Consider the following 22,203-nt stretch of genomic DNA (forward strand, 5'->3'; position numbering starts at 1 on the left):
CTCATGGTTCGTGGGTTCGAATGCCACGTCAGGCTCCCTGTTGTCAGTGCTGAGTGAGCTTTGGATCCTCTGTCTCCGTCTCTCTGCCCCTTCCCCGCTCATGCTCTCTCTCTCAAAAATAAATAAAAACACTTAAAAAAATATCTGTAAGTAGTTAGTGGGTAGAACATGTGTGCGTTAAACATAGAATGGAATGGAGAGAACAACAGTATTCATGAAATAATATACTCAAAGAACGTAGGTGCTAAATGTTCATAGCACATAAATAAGAGGCATTTGATGCCCAAGATGTACAATATAAACAAAATATACACAAGCACTTAATATTTATGAGGTCTTAACTCAGTTACTCATTAGTGATAACCATTCTGGCCCATGTACCTTCTACCCAACACACACACCCCTAGACCAATAAAACCCATAATAGACTAATAGGCAAGTTGCAGCTTTTGGCTAAGTGTGCTTGTCCTGAGTCCTTCCCACAGAGGGAACAAGTGTGAGTCATTGATTGGCTCAGGGCACCTTCCATCTGTGAGTCCCTTTGCTTGAGTCGCAACTCTAGTCCATCAGATAGATGTGGCAGATAGATGCAGGATGTGTGAATATTGCACGTGCCAGGACTTAGGTAGCAAAAGGTGAGCCTTATGCTTCCCTTGTACCATTTCTTAAAGGCATGTGCACCTGCCCTATCTCTTTCCCCTTGCTCCTTGCTGTGTGTTTTAAGTTGATATAGCAAACTGTGTGATCCGAGTATTGAAAGAACCACTCATCCTTCCTTCAGTGTTTTGACATACCACCATCATCAAAGCTGCATATGCACTAGTGTCTGTTGTTGGACTTTTGTCCATTCCACTAGCCTACTTCTTGGTTCATGCACCAGCACTCGTTTTATTGAGGCTTTAAAGTGTATTTTAGCATCTAGTAGGGCAAATCCTCACTGCAGAGTTTTTCTGGCTATTCTTGCATGATTGTATCCACTGCCTTACTCCTTAAAGTCCGGCTAGATGTTTTTCACTAGTTAATTTATAAATCAACTTGAGAAGAACTATCACCTCTGTGATACTGAGTCATCTTATCCAAGAACAGGTGTTGTTTATAAATGATGCTGGGTAGTTGAGACTCCATGTACAAGGGCGGATGGTATAGTTTGAGAACAAAAAAGTGATGTTTCCTCTTGATTTGCAGATATCGATGAGTGTGAGACTGGTCTGGCAAAGTGCAAGAAGAAATCCTACTGCAGAAATGAAATTGGAAGTTACTACTGCAGCTGTGTCCCAAATTCTGTCTTCAACTTTGTGGCTGGCTTATTTAAATTAGATTATAAAGAGTGTTATGGTAAGGATTTCCAAATACTCTTTCCACTGTGAAAAAGGAGGGGTGAGGGAAGACTTTGAAAGCTCCATTCATTTCAGGCCAGGGTAAGAGAACAGATATGTCCTGGCCCTCGTCCTGCATCCCCCCTGTTGTCCCTGGTAATCTTTTCTCAGAAGGCACCACCCAAGCCCCCAGCACCAATCGTCATCCCTGTGTAGCTGCCTTGTAAGAGTAAGTCTCCTGTCTGGGTCTCTTTCCTGGGCTTCCAAAATGACATCTCTGATTTTCTGCTGGACGTCCCTACTTGTTTATCCTCTGCTTTACTTTATTTTTTTAAAATTTTTAATGTTTTTGTTTTTGAGAGCAAGAGAGACACAGAGCAAGCAGGGAAGGGGTATAGAGAGAGGGAGACACAGAATCTGAAACAGGCTCCAGGCTCAGAGGTGTCAGCACAGAGCCCAACGCGGGGCTCGAACTCATGAACCGCGAGATCATGATCTGAGTCAAAGTCAGATGCTCAACTGATTGAGCCATGCAGACGCCCCTCTCCTCTGCTTACTTTAAATTCAGTTTCTATATTTATCTGTCTACATACTAAACCCTGCAACTTCACATGGACACCTCCAATTCTCATCCATCAGGGCTTGCTCTAGCCTTCCCTCTGTCCTTTGTTGTAACTTTCTCTGACACAAGAACCTGGCTCTCACTCACCAGAATATGCTCATTCTTGTTTTGAGTTCAATACATTGGACTTCTGACTCTACCACTTAACCAGATGACTTTTGCGTAATGCCCTAACTTCTATATGCCTCACCTGTAAATGGGAATAACAATAACACCTACTGTACGAGTGATGTGTTGCTGCATAGTAAATTACCCCAGTGGTCATGGCTTAAAAGAACACCTATTTTCCTACAGTGTATGTAGGCCAGGAATCTGGACATAACTCCCTTGGTTCCTCTGTTCCAAGGTTTCTTACAGCTACGAAGTGTTAGGCAGGGATGCAGTCTCATCTGAAGGCTCATCTGGGGGCGAATCTGCTTCCAAGGTCACTCACGTGGGTGCTGGCAGGATTCAGTTTTTTAAAGGCTACTGGGTTAAAGGCCTCAGTCCCTTTCTGGTGGCTGGTGAGAAGCTGTCAGCCTCTCTGGCTTGCTTTGCTATAGCAAGCACATAAGAATAGCTGGAAAGAGAGTGCAAATGAAAGAGAAGTTGAAGTCTTTTATGACCCAGTCTCAGCAGTGACATCCTATCACTTTTGCTGAGTTCTATTCATTAGCAGGGGTCTGATCAGGGGAGGAGGGATCCAAATGGCAGAGATCACTGAGAGTCCCTTCAGACACCTGCTTATCTAATGTACTGGGTGGAACAGAATCTCTCCAAATTTATGCCTATCTGGAACCTAGAGACATGATCTTATTTGGAAAGAAAGTCTCTACATATCTAATAAAATCAAAATGAGGTCGTACCAGATGAGGGTGGGCCCTTAATCCAATATGACTTCTATCCTTATAAGAAGAGGGAAATTTGGGGGTGCCTGGGTGACTCAGTCAGTTAAGCACCTGACTCTTCATTTTGACTCTTGTCATGATTTTGTGGTTCATGAGAGCAAGCCCTGCACTGGGCTCCATGCTGACAGCACAAAGACTGCTTGGGATTCTCTCTCTCCTCCTCCCTCTGCCCCTCCCCCACTCACACATTTTCTCTCTCTCTCAAAAACAGATAAACTTTAAAAAAAAAAAAAGAAAGAGGGAAATTGGATGTAGAGACACATACACTCAGACATGCAAAGACAGACACAGAGGCTGGGGTTCTGCTGCCACGAGCCAAGGAACAGAGAAGATTGAAACCACCAGAAGCTAGAAGCAAAGAAGGATCCTCCTTAGAACCTTCAGAGAGAGTGTGGCCCTGCCAATAACCCTTGATTTTGGACTCTTAGCCTCCAGAACCATGAAAAAGCACATTCCTATTGTTTTAAGCCACCCAGTTTGTCGTACTTTATCACAGCAGCCTTAGGAAACTAACACACCTCGCCTACCCATTTTGATTATTAAGGTGTGTAAAATACTCAGTTCAGTACTAGGTACCTAGGAAGGCTCAATAAAGATTAAGTCACATGACCCTGTTCTGGAACCTTCTGTGTTTCTTTACACGAAATAGTGTGTATTAAGGCACTTTATATACCATGTTGTGTATACAACTGCCGGTACTATTATTGCTTCTATAATATTAACCCAGTTAATACCCATTCCTTCAGGTAGACTTCTCTGCATCCCACATGTGCTGGAGCTTCTCTGTGCACTCCCAAGATATCTCATCCTATTAAGAACATGCTGGTACCTTGCGATGACTTAATCATTTTTTTCCATCATTAACCTAGTGACGTTCCCACCAGACTTCAAACCCCTTTGTCTCCTTATCAACTTCTACCCATAAGGTTCAATACTGTTCTTGGCTTTTAGTAGCTGTGCAAAAAATACTATTGACTGAATTACTGAACTGGAGGCCCCACCCTAAATCTCTTTTAAATTCTACTGTAGAAGATATTTGGGACTTCTTAAAGGGGACTTGGGCAAGGATGGGAAGCATCAGAGAAAGACCCAACTTGAGAGTGTTTGGAAAAGAGACGTGAGCTAGGCATGTTATCTCCCACATCCCACTCAATGGCTACTTTTCTTTTCAGAGTCCACTGGTGAGGAGACACAGGTCTCAAGGGACACTCAGGTGAGTGAGGTGAAGCCTAGGTCTGGGAGACATCTGGCCAATCTTTCCATGTTATTCTCTCGTTTAAATAACTACCATGGTTCCCTCTGCCGTTTAGGACACACCAGCTGTCACATAGGAATGATTTTGTCCTCTCTCCCAGGGTACATCAGAAAACGTCTGGGGACATTTCTGATTGTCACAACTAGGGTGCTACTGGCATTGAGTGGGTAGAGACCAGGCATGCTGTTATGCTACATTATCTGGTCCCAAATGTTAATAGAAATTGAGAAACCATGGGAAAGGCTTTTAGTGCCTCAGCTGTTGTTCAAAGACCAGCACCAGACATCTCGAGTTTCATTCCACCCCTATCATCACTTCCATCCCTGTCTTCCTCTGTAAAGCACTCTTCATGAGTTTCAGACACCTCACCCTTTAGGCCCTCGTGCTCCCATAAATACAATGGAGTGAATGATTCTCCCTTCACAGGGCTGTGCATGATAAATGAGAAGACAAGCTCCAGGTTGAAAGCACAGAGCTTTGCCTTCTAGGCTCACCCAACCACACTCAAGTAAATTCCTGCTTTCTTAAGTTCTAGTACAAGTCTACCTAATTAGCTTTATTTCTTTGCAAGGAAATTCTGACGAACAATGGAAGCAAAAATCACATTGCAAAAGTGGCGACCCGAGTACTTCAACACATGGAACTGATCGTATGGACTGAGACTTTAGCTTTTCCAGGAAAGTATGAGAACTCTACGCTTGGTATAGGTAAGAAACAGAGCATTTTCCTTATGACCAAAAAAATTTTATGAGCGTGATCTTTTGTCAGACTTTGTGTTTATGTGTTTATGTGACGTGGAGAATTCATTCAAGGGATTTTTCCCAAATGCAGACCTGCTCCAAAGTGACTTTTCTGGGAAAACTTTTAAATGTTTAGCTTCTCTTGCTTAAAAAAAGTAAGTCCCCCTCCCCATTACCAGATACTCCAGTATAAGATGATTTAAAATTTTTTGATCTTTAAATATTTTTTTTCAATATATGAAATTTATTGTCAAATTGGTTTCCATACAACACCCTGATCTTTAAATATTGTATGTAAAGTCTGAGCTTGCTCACCCTAGTTCCAGCTTCAAGAAGCATGGTCATCTCCTCTCTTCCCCTGGGTGGCTGTGGCCAGTGCGTGCTGCTTAGGTCATTTTGACCATCTCATCCCTATCAGCCAGAGATGTGGAAGGGAGTGCCATCTGGTCTACCTTGCATACAGAAAAGGAAATCACCAGTAGGGTGCCTTTCAAAGAAGGGAGTTAGTTCTTCAACAAATTTCATATGTGTGAGAAGTGAACAAAGCAGGACTCTCTTAATGTTTCCAGTTTATGAAACCAAGAGGTGCAATGACACAAGTGAGAAGACTCTTCTGGAGGCTGGAAATAACACTATGGATATCAACTGTACTGATGCTTTCAAAGGAACCATAGGAGGTACTGTGTTCAAGTTGGATTCTCCTGACCTCCAAATTCTAGGCACTGTTGTCTCATTTCCAGGTGGCTGGGGCAGGAGGTGGGGACTTAAAGTTTTTGAGGCAGGGGGGACTCTACATGGTGGTCACTAACCAGGCAATTTGAGGGACACACTTGGTGTGTGTACTTTATGACACACTGAGGTTCATACAGGTGTCCTTGACATGCTTCCTTAAAAGGGACAGGCTGATGTATGCTTGGTTTCCATATGATGGTCTGAAAAGACAGCACTTGCGGGTGGCAGATGATTGTTGCCTTGAACGCTCTTTCCCTTGAGAAGTACTTTATAATCACCCTATTTTAAATCGTCCCCCAGTCTTCCTCTGTACTACGAGTCGGCAAACTTTTTCTGTGAAAGGACCAGGTAGTAAATTTTTTTTCTCAAGTTTTTGTTTAAATTCCAGTTAGTTAACATATAGTGTAATATTAATTTCAGATGTAGAATTCAGTGACTCATCACATACATGCCCAGTGCTTATCACAAGTTCCCTTCTTAATCCCCATCACCCATTTAACCCATCCCCCTGCCCACCTTCCTCCATCAGCCCTCAGTTTGTTTTTCATAGTTAAGAGTCTGTTTTATGGTTTGCCCTCTTTTTTCTTTTTTTCCCTGTATTCATCTATTTTGTTTCTTAAATTCCACGTATGAGCAAAATCATATGGTATTTTTCTTATTCTGGCTGACTTATTTCTCTTAGCATAATACACTGTAGCTCTACTCACATCTTTCCAAATGTCAAGATTCCATTCTTCATTCTTATAACTAATATTCCATTATATATATATATATATATATATATATATATATATATATATATATACATACATACACACACACACATACACACACATACACACCACATCTTCTTTATCCATTCATCAGTCAGTGGGCATTTGGGCTCTTTTTGTGATTTAACTATTATGTACCCCTTCAAATCAGTATTTTTGTATCCTGTGGGTAAATACCTAATAGTGCAATTGCTGGCTTATAGGGTAATTCTACTTTGAACTTTTGGAGGAACCTCCATACTGTTTTCCAGAGTGGCTGCACCAATCTGCATTCCCACCAGCAGTGCAAAAGAGATCCTCTTTCTCCACATCCTCACCAACATCTGTTGTTGCCTGAGTTGTTCATTTTAGCCATTCTGACAGGTGTGAGGTGGTATCTCATTGTGGTTTTGATTTGTATTTCCCTGATGGTGAGTGATGTGGAGCATCTTTTCATGTGTTTGTTGGTCATCTGTATATCTTCTTTGGAAAAATGTGTGTTCGTGTTTTCTGCCCATTTTTTAACTGAATTTTATTTTCTGGGTGTTGAGTTTGATAAGTTCTTTATAGATTTTGGATACTAACCCTTTATCTGATATGTCATTTGCAAATATCTTCTCCCACTCTGTAGGTTGCCTTTTAGTTTTGTTGATTGTTTCCTTCACTGTGCAGAGATTTTTTATTTTGTGAAATCCCAATAGTTTATTTTTGCTTTTGTTTCCCTGGCCTTGCTTAGGCAAGGTGATCTTTGTTATAACTACTCAAGCCTGACGTTGTAGTGGGAGAGCGGCGATAGACGGTATGTAAATAAAAGGGCATGATAGTGTGCTAATAAAACTTTATGTACAACAACCAGTAGTAGGCTGGATTTGACTCTCAGGTCATAGTTTGCCACCCCTCCTTTATTCCATCATCTTATTTAAATTTCCGCACAGAATCCACACTATGTAATATTTTCTTAATTAGTTTGTTGCTCATCTCCTGCTATAATATCGGCTCTCTGATGGCAGGAACTCAGCCTCTTTTCTTCATTGTTGTATCATAATGCCTAAAACACTATCTGGCACACACTAGATGCTCAATAAATATTTGAATGAATGAATGAATAAATTAATGAATGAATGCATGAAAAAATATTTCAAAGAGAAGGACCTGGTTCTCTGGAGAGAGTGAAATACCAGCTGCATTTTCTTCAGAAAACCCCCAGCTTTCCACAGTGATTAATCTTCACTCCTTATTATGAGCTGTCTGATGGAGAAGGGAGGGGGAAAAGATCTTAAAATGAGTTGATTTTTTAAATGGAGTAAATAATAATATAGGTGGTAAGTGGATTTGACTAAAACTGGGATGGTGGCTGATGAATAACTGCAGTTTAAGAAATGTTACATCATGTGGGGTACCTGGGTGGCTCAGTTAGTTAAGCGTCCAGCTCTTGATTTCAGCTCAGGTCAAGATCTCATGGTTCATGGGATCAAGCTCTGCATCAGGCTCTGTGATGGCAGCATGGAGCCTGCTTGGCATTCTCTGTCTCCTCTCTGCCCCTCCCTGACTCATGCTCACATGCACTCTTTCTCAACATAAATAAATAAACCTTAAAAAAAGAAATACTACATCATGCTACAGAGCATCATATGTGCATTTACCTTCTGTGAATTAAATTATTTTTGCATGAAAAAAGGAGGGGAAGAGGATGGGAGGGAGAGAAAGAGAGAGAAACAGAAGGAGGGAAGAATGAGAGAGAATGAATTAAATAGAATGCATCATCCTGCATATCTTCCCATACTTTTCTAAATTGGATATCCCAGAGTGAGCTTGAGATGGACAATGGGAAGGTGTGGTTTCCTCATCCTACCTGAGTGCCACCTGCCTTTCTGAGGACAAACATCTGGCCTCATGGCTCTGATTTTGATATCTAAGTGCTCATGTATATTTTTACAATACATCACTGGATATGTTGCATGTATATCTCTTGTGTGTGGTGCATTATAATATGTATTAATTATGTATGCATGTGTATTAATATGTACTACATATACAAAGTGCTATACCCGAAACCACACATAATGTATTGATGGGGCAACATAAGAGCTTTCCAAGGGCAATTTTGACTGTATGTAACGTTTTACCTTATTACTCTCACACGAGATACTAGTGTACCAACTTCCCGTAATATGGATGCTTTCTAAAGCGATTTCTCTTCTGTTTTCTCAGATAGAAGTGCAGTTGCACTTATCACTTATCACTCTCTTGGGGATATTCTGAATGGATCTTTTTTTAATGATGGAAGAGGGACACAGGAAGTGAAACTGAACTCTCGTGTCACAAGTGGCACCATTGGTATGAAGGAAAAAGTATATCTCTCTGAACCTGTGTTCCTGACCTTCCAAAACATACAGGTGAGCAAACTCCAGGGCTAGATCTCTGTGCATTACCTCAAAGAGGTATGTTATTAGGGTTCTGGCAAGAAACTGAATCCAACTGTGCTTATTCAGAGTTAAGAGAACCAACAAGAAATGTTAAGGCACCCAGAGATTGCCACCAAGGGAAGTTATTATCATAGTTAAGCCTAAAAAGGCAATGGAAGGGTGAGCATTATTGAGCCCAAGGAAAGCTGGAGGGTTGCCCTGCTGGAGATGGAGGCATCCTGGAACAGAAGAAGCATCTAGCAAAACACCTGACCTCCTCCTCCTTTCATCTAAGGACTTCCCACTGGTACCTCTCACTGGTTGTCCCATCGGCAAGGAACGTGGGTAAAGCAGTTCATAAGGGTCAGTCCCTGGGGCTCTGAGATGACCAGAGAATGGCAGGATAAATGAAGAATAAACCCCACAGTAAATGTGGTCATATGAAAGTCTTCCCCACAAGTGTTCTCCACGATAGGATTTTCTCTGATTCCAGTTTCCAAAGCAATGCATCCATGACTAACCTATAAGATTGAGATAATCAAACCAGAAAGAGCTCTACTCTCATGCTATTCTCTTTCCAGCCTGGTGGTGCGAGAGCAAAATATTTCTGTGTCTCCTGGGATGCATCAGAGGAGGGGGGCGCCTGGTCAACGGAGGGCTGCTCTCATGTGGGCAGCAACGATTCACACACCCGATGCAAATGCTTCCACCTTTCCAGCTTTGCTGTTCTCATGGCTCTTGTTCCCAAGGTACCAAGATTCATGGCCCCCTCCTGGAGTCTGTGTCCTACAAAGGGTGAGGTCGTCCTCTCCATGTCTTAGAAAGAGACTCTAAGATAAGGAATCAAGTGGCAGTGGCTCCCTTGAGAGGTAATTCCAGGAAGCACCAGTAAAGGGACTGGGGAAGTGAAATGAGAAAAAAAAAAAATCAAGCTAATGTGAACAGCATTATCAAGCCAGTCACCACCATGGGCATCTGGAACTTAATTCCTTCTGGAGTATTCTGGGAATCAGTGTAGGAGACAACCTGAGTCATCCTAACTGAACAGTGGGAGAGCAGGGGTATTTATACACCACCTCCTTTCAGGCATTGGTTGAAAGCTGTACCCAGGGGTTGTTAATTCTGGCATTTCCATGGGCATGAGCAGAGTAAGCTCAAGCTATCAGATAAATCCTTCAAACATTGGACAGTTAGGTTGTCAGCCCCTGTCAAACATTGGACAGTTGGGTGGAATCTAAGGTGATCTGGAATCAAACATCCATTATTCTGCAAGCAGTGGTTACAGCTGGTCAGATGGGAAGGAAAGCCACTGACTATCCCTAACGAAAAAGCATAGCTCCTTCAACTTCCCAGGTCCCAACTACAGCTACGATAAGCCACGTTTAAAGAAATTTGCCTAATTTCTTCCCCTATTTCTTTTTAGCTCTCATTTATTGAACAGTTACTGTATGACAAAACATTTTTTAGCTCTCATTTATTGAACAGTTACTGTATGACTGCATGATAAAATGAGGTCATGCATTATATTGCACATTTAAATGCATGACCTCATTTTGTTCACTCAACAAATTCGTGTATGACTGCTTACTATATGCTAGATGCTGTTCTGGGCATTGAGGATACAGCAAAGAACAAAACAGATAAATCCCAACCTTCACAGAGATGGCTTTGGGAGCCCTGTTGTCCAATAGGATCACCAGCCACATGTGACTATTGGGCACTTGAAACGTGGCTAATGTCACTGAAGAACCAAATTTTTTTTTAATGTGTATTTTTGAGAATGAGAAACTGTGAGCGGGGGAGGGGCAGAGAGAGAGAGAGAGAGAGAGAGGGAGACCCAGAATCTGAAGTAGGCTCCAGGCTCTGAGCTGTCAGCACAGAGCCTGACATGGGGCTTGAACCCACAAACTGTGAGATCATGACCTGAGCTGAAGTCAGCTTAACCGACTGAACCACCCGGGTGCCCCCCAAATTTTTAATTTAAAAAAATTATTTTAGAGAGTGTGTGAGCAAGGGAGAGGGGCAGAGAGAGAGAGAGAGAGAGAGAGAGAGAGAATCTTAAGCAGGCTCTGTGCTGAGCATGGGTCAGGGCTTGATCCCATGACCCTGGGATCATGACCTGAGCCAAAATCAAGAGTCAGATATTCAACTGACTGAGCCACCCAGGTGCCCCTCCCTAAATTTTAAATTTTATTTAATTTTAATTTATTTAAATTAAGCAGTGTGAAATGTTTTTCCATTAAACACAACTTCATTGGAAGGACTTCATTTCACTTCTATCATCAAAAATAATAGGATCTGGGGGTGTCTGGGTGCCTCAGTTAAGCGTCTGACTTCCCTTCAGGTCATGATCTCACAGTTTGTGGGTTCGAGCCCCATGTCAGGCTCTGTGCGACAGCTCGGAGCCTGGAGCCTGTTTTGATTCTGTGTCTCCCTCTCTCTCTGCATGAAATACACACTGGATTTTGAAGACTTAATGTGGAAAAAAAATACGAAAGATCTCATTAATAGTTTATTTACATTGATTGTAATTTAAACTGATTACACTTTTGCTATATTGATCATATTATATATAGTACATTGGACTGATAATATTTTGAACACACACTATTAAATTAATTTGAGCTGATTGTTTGCACATTAAACATTTTTTTAATGTTTATTCATTTTTTGAGGGGGGTAGAGGGGCAGAAAGAGAAGGAGACACAGAATCCAAAGCAGTCTCTAGGCTCTGATCTGTCAACACAGAACCCAATGCAGGTCTCAAACTACACAAACTGTGAGACCATGACCTGAGCTGAAGTCAACCTTCAACTGACTGAGCCACCCAGGCGCCCTCTTTTCACATTTTAAAATATATGGCTACTAAAAAATTTTAAATTCCACATGTGGCTCACATATTTCTGTTGAACAGCACAAGGCTAGTGGTTTTGGGTTTTCAATAACCTTGTGTGGTAAACGCATCTATTTTGAAGATGGAAATATCAACTCTTAGATTAAGTCAGTTGTTGGAGAGACTGAACTGGGACACCCATATAACTCTCCATCAGGCACATAAGCACAGAGCTGGAAACTATAACAGATTCTTCACTTTGGCTCATAGGTGGATCCTGTGCTGACTATGATCACCTACGTGGGGCTGAGCCTCTCTCTGCTGTGCCTCCTCCTGGCAGCCCTCACCTTCCTCCTGTGCCGACCCATCCAGAACACCAGCACCTTCCTCCACCTGCAGCTTTCCATTTGTCTCTTCCTGGCCCATCTGCTCTTCCTAACAGGGATTGACCAAACTAAGCCTGAGGTAGGTGCTATTTTGTCTGTTGTCATAATCAAATCTAGCCATTTTGTCTTGAGGAAGGATGGGGAGAGAGACAAGAGTCAGCAGTGATAGTATTGGGGGAAAAAAACAACTTTCCATTTCAATTCTCCTCATCTGTAACTGAATAAGACTGGTACTTTCTGAGAAGCCATTTAGCAAGCTGATAGAGAGTCAGACTGATAGCATTAACCAAGGTAACAGTAGCTGCTGTAACAAAGAAACTCCAAAATGTTTGTGGCTTAACACAAGAGTGGTTAATTTCCCACTTATGTATCCACAGAGGGTGAGAAAACTGGTTTGAAGGGTGTCTATCCTCCAACCTCAGGCTGATGGAGCCTTCTTTATCTACCATACACAGCTTTCAAGGTCATCCAAGAGTCCCTTCCATTTTAGCCAAATGGAAAGAGAAAAGAACAAGGCAGAGTCCTGTGAGGGAAGTCTATATGGGCCATCTTGGAAAATGGTGCACATCACTTCCCTTCACATCCTATTGGCTAGAAATCAGTGGTGTGGTCACACCCAACTACAAAGGGTGTTGGGAAATGTAGTCTCTGGCTGGGAAGTCCCATCCCAGTGGCATGTCTATAGTCTGGAATCAGGAGTGGAGTGAGTCTTGAATTTTGGGTGGACATTGGCTTTGCCACTGTTAGCTTTTGTCTTCATCATGATTACATTCATCATCATATTCAGGAAGAATTGGAGCTAAATGTTTTCCAAAGCTCCTTTTAACCCTAAAAGACTATGATCTCACAGCTAGAAGGTTATGAAAGCACTATTTCCCCCCTTCCCGGGGAGGCAGTATATTATTACAGTTAAGAGTAAGTATAGTCTTGGTGGAGGAGTCAAGATGGCAGAACAGCATGGAAGTTTTTTGTGTGTCTCACGTCCACGAAATACAGCCAGACCAACACTAAACCATCCTGCACACCTAGAACACTGATCTGAAGATTAATACAACAATCTGCACAATATGAACCACAGAATTCAGCAGGTACGCAGCATGGAGAGTTGAACTGGGGGAGAGAGAAGCCACAGAGGACAGGCAGCCACTTTTGTGTGCAGAGAAAGGATGGAGATGGGGGGAGAATGTGGGGAAAATGCCCCTCCCCAAAAGCAGCTGGAGAGAAGGTGGAAAGTTGGAAACAGCCTCAGGGACTGAACTAAAAAGGGAGAAAGAATAAAGGAGAGGGTTTAAATTCCATTAAGACTGTAAACAGCGGGAGCACAGAGTCTGAAACTCTGCAGCTCGATACCCGGCGGTGCTCTGGTGGTAAGGGCGAATCCCCAGGAGCAGAGTGGGGCCCAGGAGGTTCTCAGGCCACACAGGGAGAAGTGGCTCCACTGCTGGAAGGACATTTGATAGAGGCTGTGAGGCCACCTGGGCCCAGCAGACCCTGGAGAATGGCCACATTCTCTGGTGCTAGAACAAGGTCATTAAGGGTGAAGGCTGGTGCCAGATGTGTGTTGTGATTTTCCATAATCCCTGAGGTGCTGCTGTTACACTGTCTTGTGAACTTTTTCTGGGCGGGCTGGCACCTGGCCGCAGTCTCTGGGCATCAGCAGTAGCATGGTCCCACAAGCGTTCCTGGATGTGGCCAGCACCCGGCCATTGCTTGGTGAGGGGTGGAGGGGGTCAAAGCCTCAGTCCCTCAGAAGTGGGGGGCCACGGAAGACAGCTGCATCTGAGACAAAACTTGGGAGGGAGGTGCTGCCTGGGGCTTGGCCATGGACAATGTAAAAGTAGGGAGTGGACAGAAGCCTAGACAAAGGAGGGGTGTGCAATTGCTGATTGGGGAGAACAGAGTTCCGATACTAGAGACTGGGTAGCTGGGTGACGCCATTTTCACCGCTCCTGCGCATGCACATACACACCTACAAGCCCCACAACAATCCACCCCAGTAAGCTAAGCAGCGCCAACTAGTGGAGAACAGAGCCATTACACTAAGCCCCGCCCAACTTGGCCAACCTTGCTCTTCAAGAACACAAGTCTCACCTCCTGCTTAGCTGATAGACTATATAAAGTGCTTCATAGTTTGACTTCTAAGGGAAAATGAAGTAATTTCAGTCATATTTCAGTCTGTTAGTACAACTATTCAATTTTCTTTCTTTCTTCCTTTCTTTTCTCTTTTTTCTTTTTCTTGAATACAGAAAGAAAAAATTCATTTTTATTTTCAATTTTTATTAAAAATATTTTTCTTTACTTTTTTCTACTATATTTTTTACTTTTGTGTAATTATTTCAAATTCTATTTTACTTCCATCATTTCATTTTGGTCTACTTCACTGTATTCATTTTTTCAAATTTTCAAATGATTTCCTTTTCCCCCCTCCTTTTTTCACTAATATATCAAGCCACTTTCAACACCCAGGCCAAACACACCTAGGATCTAGCATCATTTATTCAATTTTGTGTGTGTGTGTGTTTGCTTTTAATTTTTTAATTTTAATATTTTCTTAATTTTTTATTTTAATTTTTTCTACCTCATTAATTCCTTTTCTCCCTTCAAAATGATGAAACAAAGGAATTGACCCAGAAAGAAAGAGCAGGAAGAAATAACAGCCAGGGATTTAACCAACACAGATACAAGCAAGATGTCTGAACCAGAATTTAGAATCACGATAATAAGAATACTAGCTGGAGTCGAAAATAGATTAGAATCCCTTTCTGCGGAGATAAAAGAAGTAAAAGCTAGTCAGGATGAAATAAAAAGTGCTATAACTGAGCTGTAATCTTGTACAGATGCAGCGGCAGCAAGGATGGATGAGGCAGAATAGAGAATCAGCGTTATAGAGGACAAACTTATAGAGAATGATAAAGCAGAAAAAAGAGCGAGACTGAGGCAAAAGGGCACGATTTAAGAATCAGAGAAATCAGTGACTCATTTAAAAGGAACAACATCAAAATCATAGGGGTCCCAGAAATGGAAGAGAGAGAAATAGGGGTAGAAGGGTTATGTGAGCAAATCATAGCGGAAAACTTTCCTAACCTGGGGAAAGACACATCAAAATCCAGGAAGCACAGAGAGCTTCCATTAGATTCAACAAAAACCGACCATCAATAAGGCATATCATAGTCAAATTCACAAAATAGACAAGGAGAAAATCATGAAAGCAGCAAGGGAAAAAAAAAATCCTTAACCTACAAGGGAAGACAGATCAGTTTTGTAGCAGACCTATCCACAGAAACTTGGCAGGCCAGAAAGGAGTGGGAAGATATGTTCAATGTGCTGACTCCGAAAAATATGTAGCCAAGAATTCTTTATCCAGCAAGGCTATCACTCAAAATAGAAGGAGAGATAAAAAGTTTCCCAGATGGACAAAAATTAAAGGAGTTTGTGAGCACTAAACCTGCCCTGCAAGAAATTTGAAGGGGGACTCTCTGAGGGGAGAAAAGATGAAAATACATACATACATACATACATACATACATACATACATACATACATAAATACCAAAAATAACAAATATTAGAAAGGACCAGAGAACACCACCAGAAACTCCAACTCTACAAGCATCATAATGACAATAAACTCATACCTTTCAGTACTCACTCTAAATGTCAATGGACTAAATGCTTCAATCAAAAGACTTAGAGTAACAGAATGGATAAGAAAACAAGATCCATCTATATGCTGTTTACAAGAGACCCACTTTAGACATAAAGACACCTTCAGATTGAAAGTAAGGGGATGGAGAACCATCTATCATGCTAATGGTCAACAAAAGAAAGCCCGAGTAGCCATACTTATATCAGACAATCTAGACTTTAAAATAAAGACTGTATCAAGAGATGAAGAAGGTCCTTATGTCACAATTAAGGGGTCTATCCACCAAGAAGACATAATAATTGTAAATATTTATGCACCAAATGTGGAACACCCAAATATATAAATCAATCACAAACATAAAGTAACTCATCGATAATAATACCATAATAGTAGGAGACTTCAACACCCCACTCACAGCAATGGACACATCATCTAATCAAAAAATCAACAAGGATGGGGAGCCTGGGTGGCTCAGTTGGTTAAGCGTCTGACTTCAGCTCAGGTCATGATCTCGCGGTCCGTGAGTTTGAGCCCCGCATCAGGCTCTGGGCTGATGGCTCGGAGCCTGGAGCCTGCTTCCGATTCTGTGTCTCCCTCTCTCTCTGCCCCTCCCCCATTCATGCTCTGTCTCTCTCTGTCTCAAAATAAATAAATAAATAAATAAATAAATAAATAAATAAATAAACAAACAAACAAATAAACGTTAAAAAAAATCAACAAGGAAACAATGGCTTTGAATGACACACTGGACCAGATGGACTTAACAGATATATTCAGAACATTTCATCCTAAAGAAGCAGAGTACATTCTTCTCCAGTGCACATGGAATGTTCTCCAGAATAGACCACATACTGGGACACAAATCAGCCCTCAGCAAGTGCAAAAAGATCGAGATCATACCATGCATATTTTCAGACCACAATGCTATGAAACTTGAAATCAGCCACAGGAAAAAATTTGGAAAGGTAACAAATAGTTGGAGACTAAAGAACATCCTACTAAGGAATGAATGGCTAACCAAGTAGTTGAAGAGGAAATTAAAAAGTATATGGAAGCCAATGAAAATGGTAACACCACAGCCAAACCTCTGAAACACAGCAAAGACAGTCATAAGAGGGAAGTATATAGCAATCCAGGCCTTCCTAAAGAAGGAAAAAAGGTCTCAGATGCACCTTACACCTTAAGGAGCTGGAAAAAGAACAGCAAATAAAACCCAAAACCAGCAGAAGACAAGAAATAATAAAGATGAGAGCAGAAATTAATGCTATCAAAACCAAAAAAAAAGTAGAACAGGTCAATGAAACCAGAAGCTGGTTCTTTGAAAGAATTAAAAAAATTGATAAACCACTAGCCAGTTTGAACAAAAAAAAAAAAAAAAAAGGAAAGGACCCAAATAAATAAAATCAAGAATGAAAGAGAAGAGATCATAACCAACACAACAGAAATAAAAACTATAATAGAATATTATGTGCAATTATATGCCAATAAAATGGGCATTCTGAAAGAAATGGAAAAATTCCTAGAAACATATACACTACCAAAACTGAAACAGGAAGAAATAGAAAATTTGAACAGACCCATAACCAGTAAGGAAATCGAATTAGTAATAAAAAAATCTGCCAAAAAACAAGATTCCAGGGCCAGATGGCTTTCCAGGGGAATTCTACCAAACATTTAAGGAAGAGTTAACACCTATTCTCTTGAAGCTGTTCCAAAAAATAGAAATGGAAGAACTTCCAAACTCTTTCTATGAGGCCAGCATTACCTTGATTCCAAAACCAGACAGAAACCCCACTAAAAAGGAGAACCGTAGACCAATTTCCCTGATGAACATGGATGCAAAAATCCTCAACAAGATATTAGCCAACTGGATCCAACAACACATTAAAAAAAACTATTCACGACCACGTGGGATTTATACCTGTGATGCAGGGCTGGTTCAATATCTGCAAAATAATTAACGTGATTCATCACATCAATAAAAGAAAGAACAAGAACCATATGATCCTCTCAATAGATGCAGAGAATGCATTTGACAAAATACAGCATGCTTTCTTGATAAAAACCCTCAAGATAGTAGGGATAGAAGGATCATACCTTGAGATCACAAAAGCCATATACGAAAGAACAACTGATAATATCATCCTCAATGGGGAAAAACTGAGAGCTTTCCCCCTAAGGTCAGGAACAAGACAGGGATGTCATTCTAACCACTGTTATTCAAAATAGTATTGGGAGTCTTAGCCTGTGCAATCAGACAACACAAAGAAATAAAAGGCATCCAAATCGGCCAGGAGGAGGTCAAACTTTCACTCTTCACAGATGACATGATACTCTATGGAAAACCCAAAAGATTCCACCAAAAAACTGCTAGAACTGATTCATGAATTCAGCAAAGTTGCAGGATATCAAATCAATGCACAGAAATCGGTTGCATTCCCATTCACCAACAATGAAGCAACAGAAAAATCAAGGAATCGATCCCATTTACAATTGCACCAAGAACCATAAAATACCTCGGAATAAATCTAAGCAAAGAGGTGAAAAACCTATATGCTGAAAACTATAGAAAGCTTATGAAAGAAATTGAAGAAGACACAAAAAAATGGAAAAATATTCCATGCTCCTGGATAGGAAGAATAAATATTGTTAAAATGTTGATACTACCCAAAGCAATCTACATATTCAATGCAATCCTTACCAAAATAACACCAGCATTTTTCACAGAGCTAGAACAAATAATTCTAAAATTTGTATGGAACCAGAAAAGACCCCGAATAGCCAAAGCAATCTTGAAAAAGAAAACCAAAGCAGGAGGCATCACAATCCCAGACTTCAGGCTGTACTACAAAACTATAATCATGAAGGCAGTATGGTACTTGCACAAGAACAGACACTAAGATCAATGGAACAGAATAGAGAGCCCAGAAATAGACCCACAAATGCATGGCCAACTAATCTTAGACAAAGCAAGAAAGACTATCCAATGGAATAAAAACAGTCTTTTCAGCCTGTGGTACTGGGAAAACTGGACAGCAACATGCAGAAGAATGAACCTGGACCACTTTCTTACCCCATACACAAAAATAAAATGGATGAAAGACCTAAGACAGGAAGCCATCAATATCCTCGAGGAGAAAGTAGGCAAAATCCTCTTTGATCTTGGCCACAGCAACTTCTCACTCAACACGTCTCTGGAGGCAAGGGAAACAAAAGCAAGAATGAACTACTGGGACCTCATCAAAATAAAAAGCTTCTGCACAGTGAAGGAAACAATCAGCAAAACTAAAAGGCAACCAACAGAATGGGAGAAGATATTTGCAAATGACATATCAGATAAAGGTTTAGTATCCAAAATCTATAAAGAACTTATCAAACTCAACACCCAAAACACATAATCCAGTGAAGAAATGGGCAAAAGACATGAATAGACACTTCTCCAAAGAAGACATCCAGATGGCCAACTGACACATGAAAAAATGCTCAACTCACTCATCATCAGGGAAATACAAATCAAAACCACAATGAGATACCACCTTACACCTGTCAGAATGGCTAAAATGAACAACTCAGGCAACAACAGATTTTGGCGAGGATGCGGAGAGAGAGGAGCTCTTTGGCACTGATGGTGGGAATACAAACTGGTGCAGCCACTCTGGAAAACAGTATGGAGATTCCTCAAAACATTAAAACTAGAACTACCCTATGACCCAGAAATTGTACTACTAGGTATTTATCCAAGGGATACAGGTGTGCTGTTTCAAAGGGGCACATGCACCCGAATGTTTATAGCAGCACTATCAACAATAGCCAAAGAATGGAAAGAGGCCAAATGTCCCTCGATGGATGAAGGGATAGAGTAGATGTGGTATATATACACAATGGAGTATTACTTGCCAATCAAAAAGAATAAAATCTTGCCATTTGCAACTATGTGGATGGAACTGGAGGGTGTTATGCTAAGCAAAATCAGTCAGAGAAAGACAAATATATGACTTCACTCATATGAGGACTTTAAGAGACAAAACAACATGAGGGAAGGGAAACAAAAATAATATAAAAATAGGGAGGGGAACAAAACAGAAGAGACTCTTAAATATGGAGAACAAACAGAGGGTTACTGGAGGGGTTGTGGGAGGGGGGATGGGCTAAATGGGTAAGAGGCACAGATTCAAGGAATCTACCCTTGAAATCATTGTTGCACTGTATGCTAATTAACTTGGATGTAAATTTTTTTAAAAAGAGTATAGTCTTGGGGTGCCTGAGTGGCTCAGTCAGTTAAAGCATCCGACTCCAGCTCAGGTCACGATCTCACAGTTCATGAGTTCAAGCCCCGCATTGGGCTCTGTGCTGACATGTCAGAGCCTGGAACCTGCTTCAGATTCTGTGTCATCTTCTCTCTCTGCCCCTCCCTGCTCTCACTCTGCCTCTCTGTCTCAAAAATAAATAAGCAATAAGAAAAATTTAAAAAGATTAAGTATAGTCTTTAAAGATGGTTTGCGTTTCAAATCCATTTTTATTTTTTAGTTGTATGATCTTGGGTGAGATTTTAATCTCTTTGGGCTTTAGTTTCCTCATTAGAAAATGGGCAGAGATTGGCAAATGACAGTGCTGAGGCTGAGTCAGGCCTACCTTCTGTTTTTGTAAAAAAAAAAAAAAAATCTGTTTCGTAAAATAGTCTTTTTTTTATTGGAACCATAACTACCAATGTCTGAGGGCTTGAGAAGAGAGATGTCCCAACTCAAATAGATGGAGCAAATTCTCTCTTCCTCCATAAAAAATTAATGTAGGCTCTCCATTGATTGGATGATGCCCACTCTCATTGGTGAGGGTGATCTTCTTTGCTCAGTTTACTGATTCAAATGGTAATATATACCTGAAACACCCTCACAGACACACCCAGGAATAATGTTTTACCAGTTATCTGGGCATTTTCCTTAGCTCAGTTGAGTTAACACAAAAAAATTAAGCATCTCACCTACCCAAAGGATAAGGGCCATGGAATATTCATCTACCAACTCTGATCCATCATGGATCTGAGGACTGTTTGTGTGGTATTTATTCCTCAGCACTTCTGGCCTGCCCCATCCATGGGGTAAGCATGGGTCAGTGAGAGCTCCCCAAAATGTGTTGCCCGTAGGCAAAATGTCATAGGTGTTAGGATTGAAAATGCAGGGGGCATGTGGGTGGCTCAGTCGGTTAAGCCTCCGACTTCGGCTCAGGTCACAATCTCGCAGTTCATGGGTTTGAGCCCACGTCGGGCTCTGTGCTGACAGCTCAGAGCCTGAACCCTGTTTCAGATTCTGTGTCTCCCTCTCTCTGCCCCTCTCCCACTCATGCTCTGTCTTTCTCTCTCTCAAAAGCAAATAAACATTAAATAAACAGAAAATGCAGGTCAACATCCAGGAAATGTCAACTGCTGAGGATCGGATCAGGTGGAGACAACACTCCTAACTCTTGTCTCCCCTGCAGGTGCTGTGTTCCATCATCGCTGGTGTGCTGCATTACCTCTACCTGGCCTCCTTCACCTGGATGCTCCTTGAAGGGCTACAGCTTTTCCTAACCGTCAGAAACCTCAAGGTGGCCAATTACACCAGTGCAGGCAAATTCAAGAAGAGGTTCATGTACCCTTTTGGCTATGGGGTTCCAGCTCTGATTGTGGCTGTGTCTGCAATAGTAGGACCCCAAAATTATGGAACATATGATCGGTAAGAATGATGTATGCATTTAGGGTACAAGTTGTGCCCATGGCTGATGCAAGATCTGAAATCAAAAAATATTTCAGCACGTTTGCTGTTGTGAGTTATACATCAAACCAGTCCTTTTTTTTTTTTTTTTTTTTTTGAGCCAGAATTCTATTTTCTCTTCAAAATTCCTAGAGGAATGGTTCTCAGCATCTTTGGGGTTGGATCCTCTTAAGAACTTTGGTAAAACCTAGAGTCTATTTCCCCAAATAGGGAAATGTACCTTTCAGACAAATGTACTTACACATAAAATTTTGAATTCAGTTTAGGAAATTAGGTAGAAAAAAACACATTTGGGAAACTCAGGAACATAAAAGCCCACCTGTGGCCTCTATGTTCTGTAGGATTCTGAAAGAGTAGGTTGAATAGGTTGAGGTTAATCCCCCAAATGTAAAGAGTAACAACAATAGCAATAAACCTAGAGGTCCTGTTCTGTATCAGAGATAACACAGTATTTTCTTATTCTCCCCATGACCCTGTGGAATCAGCACTGTTCGTTACTTCATACACAGGACACCTGGTACTTAGTCCATCTAAGAAACTTTCTCAAGGTCACAGCTAAAAAGAGAGTAAGTTCAGAATTCCCAAGGCCGCATTTTTAGCCTGACTAAAGAAGTTTAGAAAGCTCCATAAAGTTAGTTGAAGAAGCTAGTATATTGGCAATGGGGCTTAGGTTAGGAAGTAGGTATGCATGTACTAAAGTATCATGTACGAAGGTGTCCCTCTTGAAGAAAAAAAGAAGCCCCATCTCCAGCTTGAACCATACATCCTGCCAGAATGATTCTGGAGATACAGTGGCAGGGTAGATCAGGGGTTGGTAAACTTTATAAAAGGCCAAATTGTACTTGTTTTTGTCTCTACGGGTCGTATGGTCTTTGTGGCAATT

At 41.3% G+C, this 22,203-nt stretch overlaps 1 protein-coding gene across 2 annotated transcripts in view; it reads left to right on the forward strand.

The window, feature by feature from the left end:
- The window catches only part of LOC123605215 (adhesion G protein-coupled receptor E4-like), a 78,667-nt gene that overhangs the window by 13,900 nt on the left and 42,564 nt on the right, over positions 1–22,203 (forward strand). For both annotated transcript variants that reach the window (XM_045491778.1, XM_045491779.1), the window contains exons 5-12: positions 1,186–1,335; positions 3,998–4,038; positions 4,652–4,787; positions 5,390–5,497; positions 8,516–8,700; positions 9,291–9,458; positions 11,813–12,007; positions 21,046–21,281. In XM_045491778.1, the coding sequence (XP_045347734.1) occupies positions 1,186–1,335; positions 3,998–4,038; positions 4,652–4,787; positions 5,390–5,497; positions 8,516–8,700; positions 9,291–9,458; positions 11,813–12,007; positions 21,046–21,281 (1,219 nt within the window). The remainder of the gene's footprint in view (positions 1–1,185; positions 1,336–3,997; positions 4,039–4,651; positions 4,788–5,389; positions 5,498–8,515; positions 8,701–9,290; positions 9,459–11,812; positions 12,008–21,045; positions 21,282–22,203) is intronic.

This window comes from Leopardus geoffroyi, chromosome A2, assembly GCF_018350155.1.
Source record: "Leopardus geoffroyi isolate Oge1 chromosome A2, O.geoffroyi_Oge1_pat1.0, whole genome shotgun sequence".
NCBI classification, from domain to species: domain Eukaryota; kingdom Metazoa; phylum Chordata; class Mammalia; order Carnivora; family Felidae; genus Leopardus; species Leopardus geoffroyi.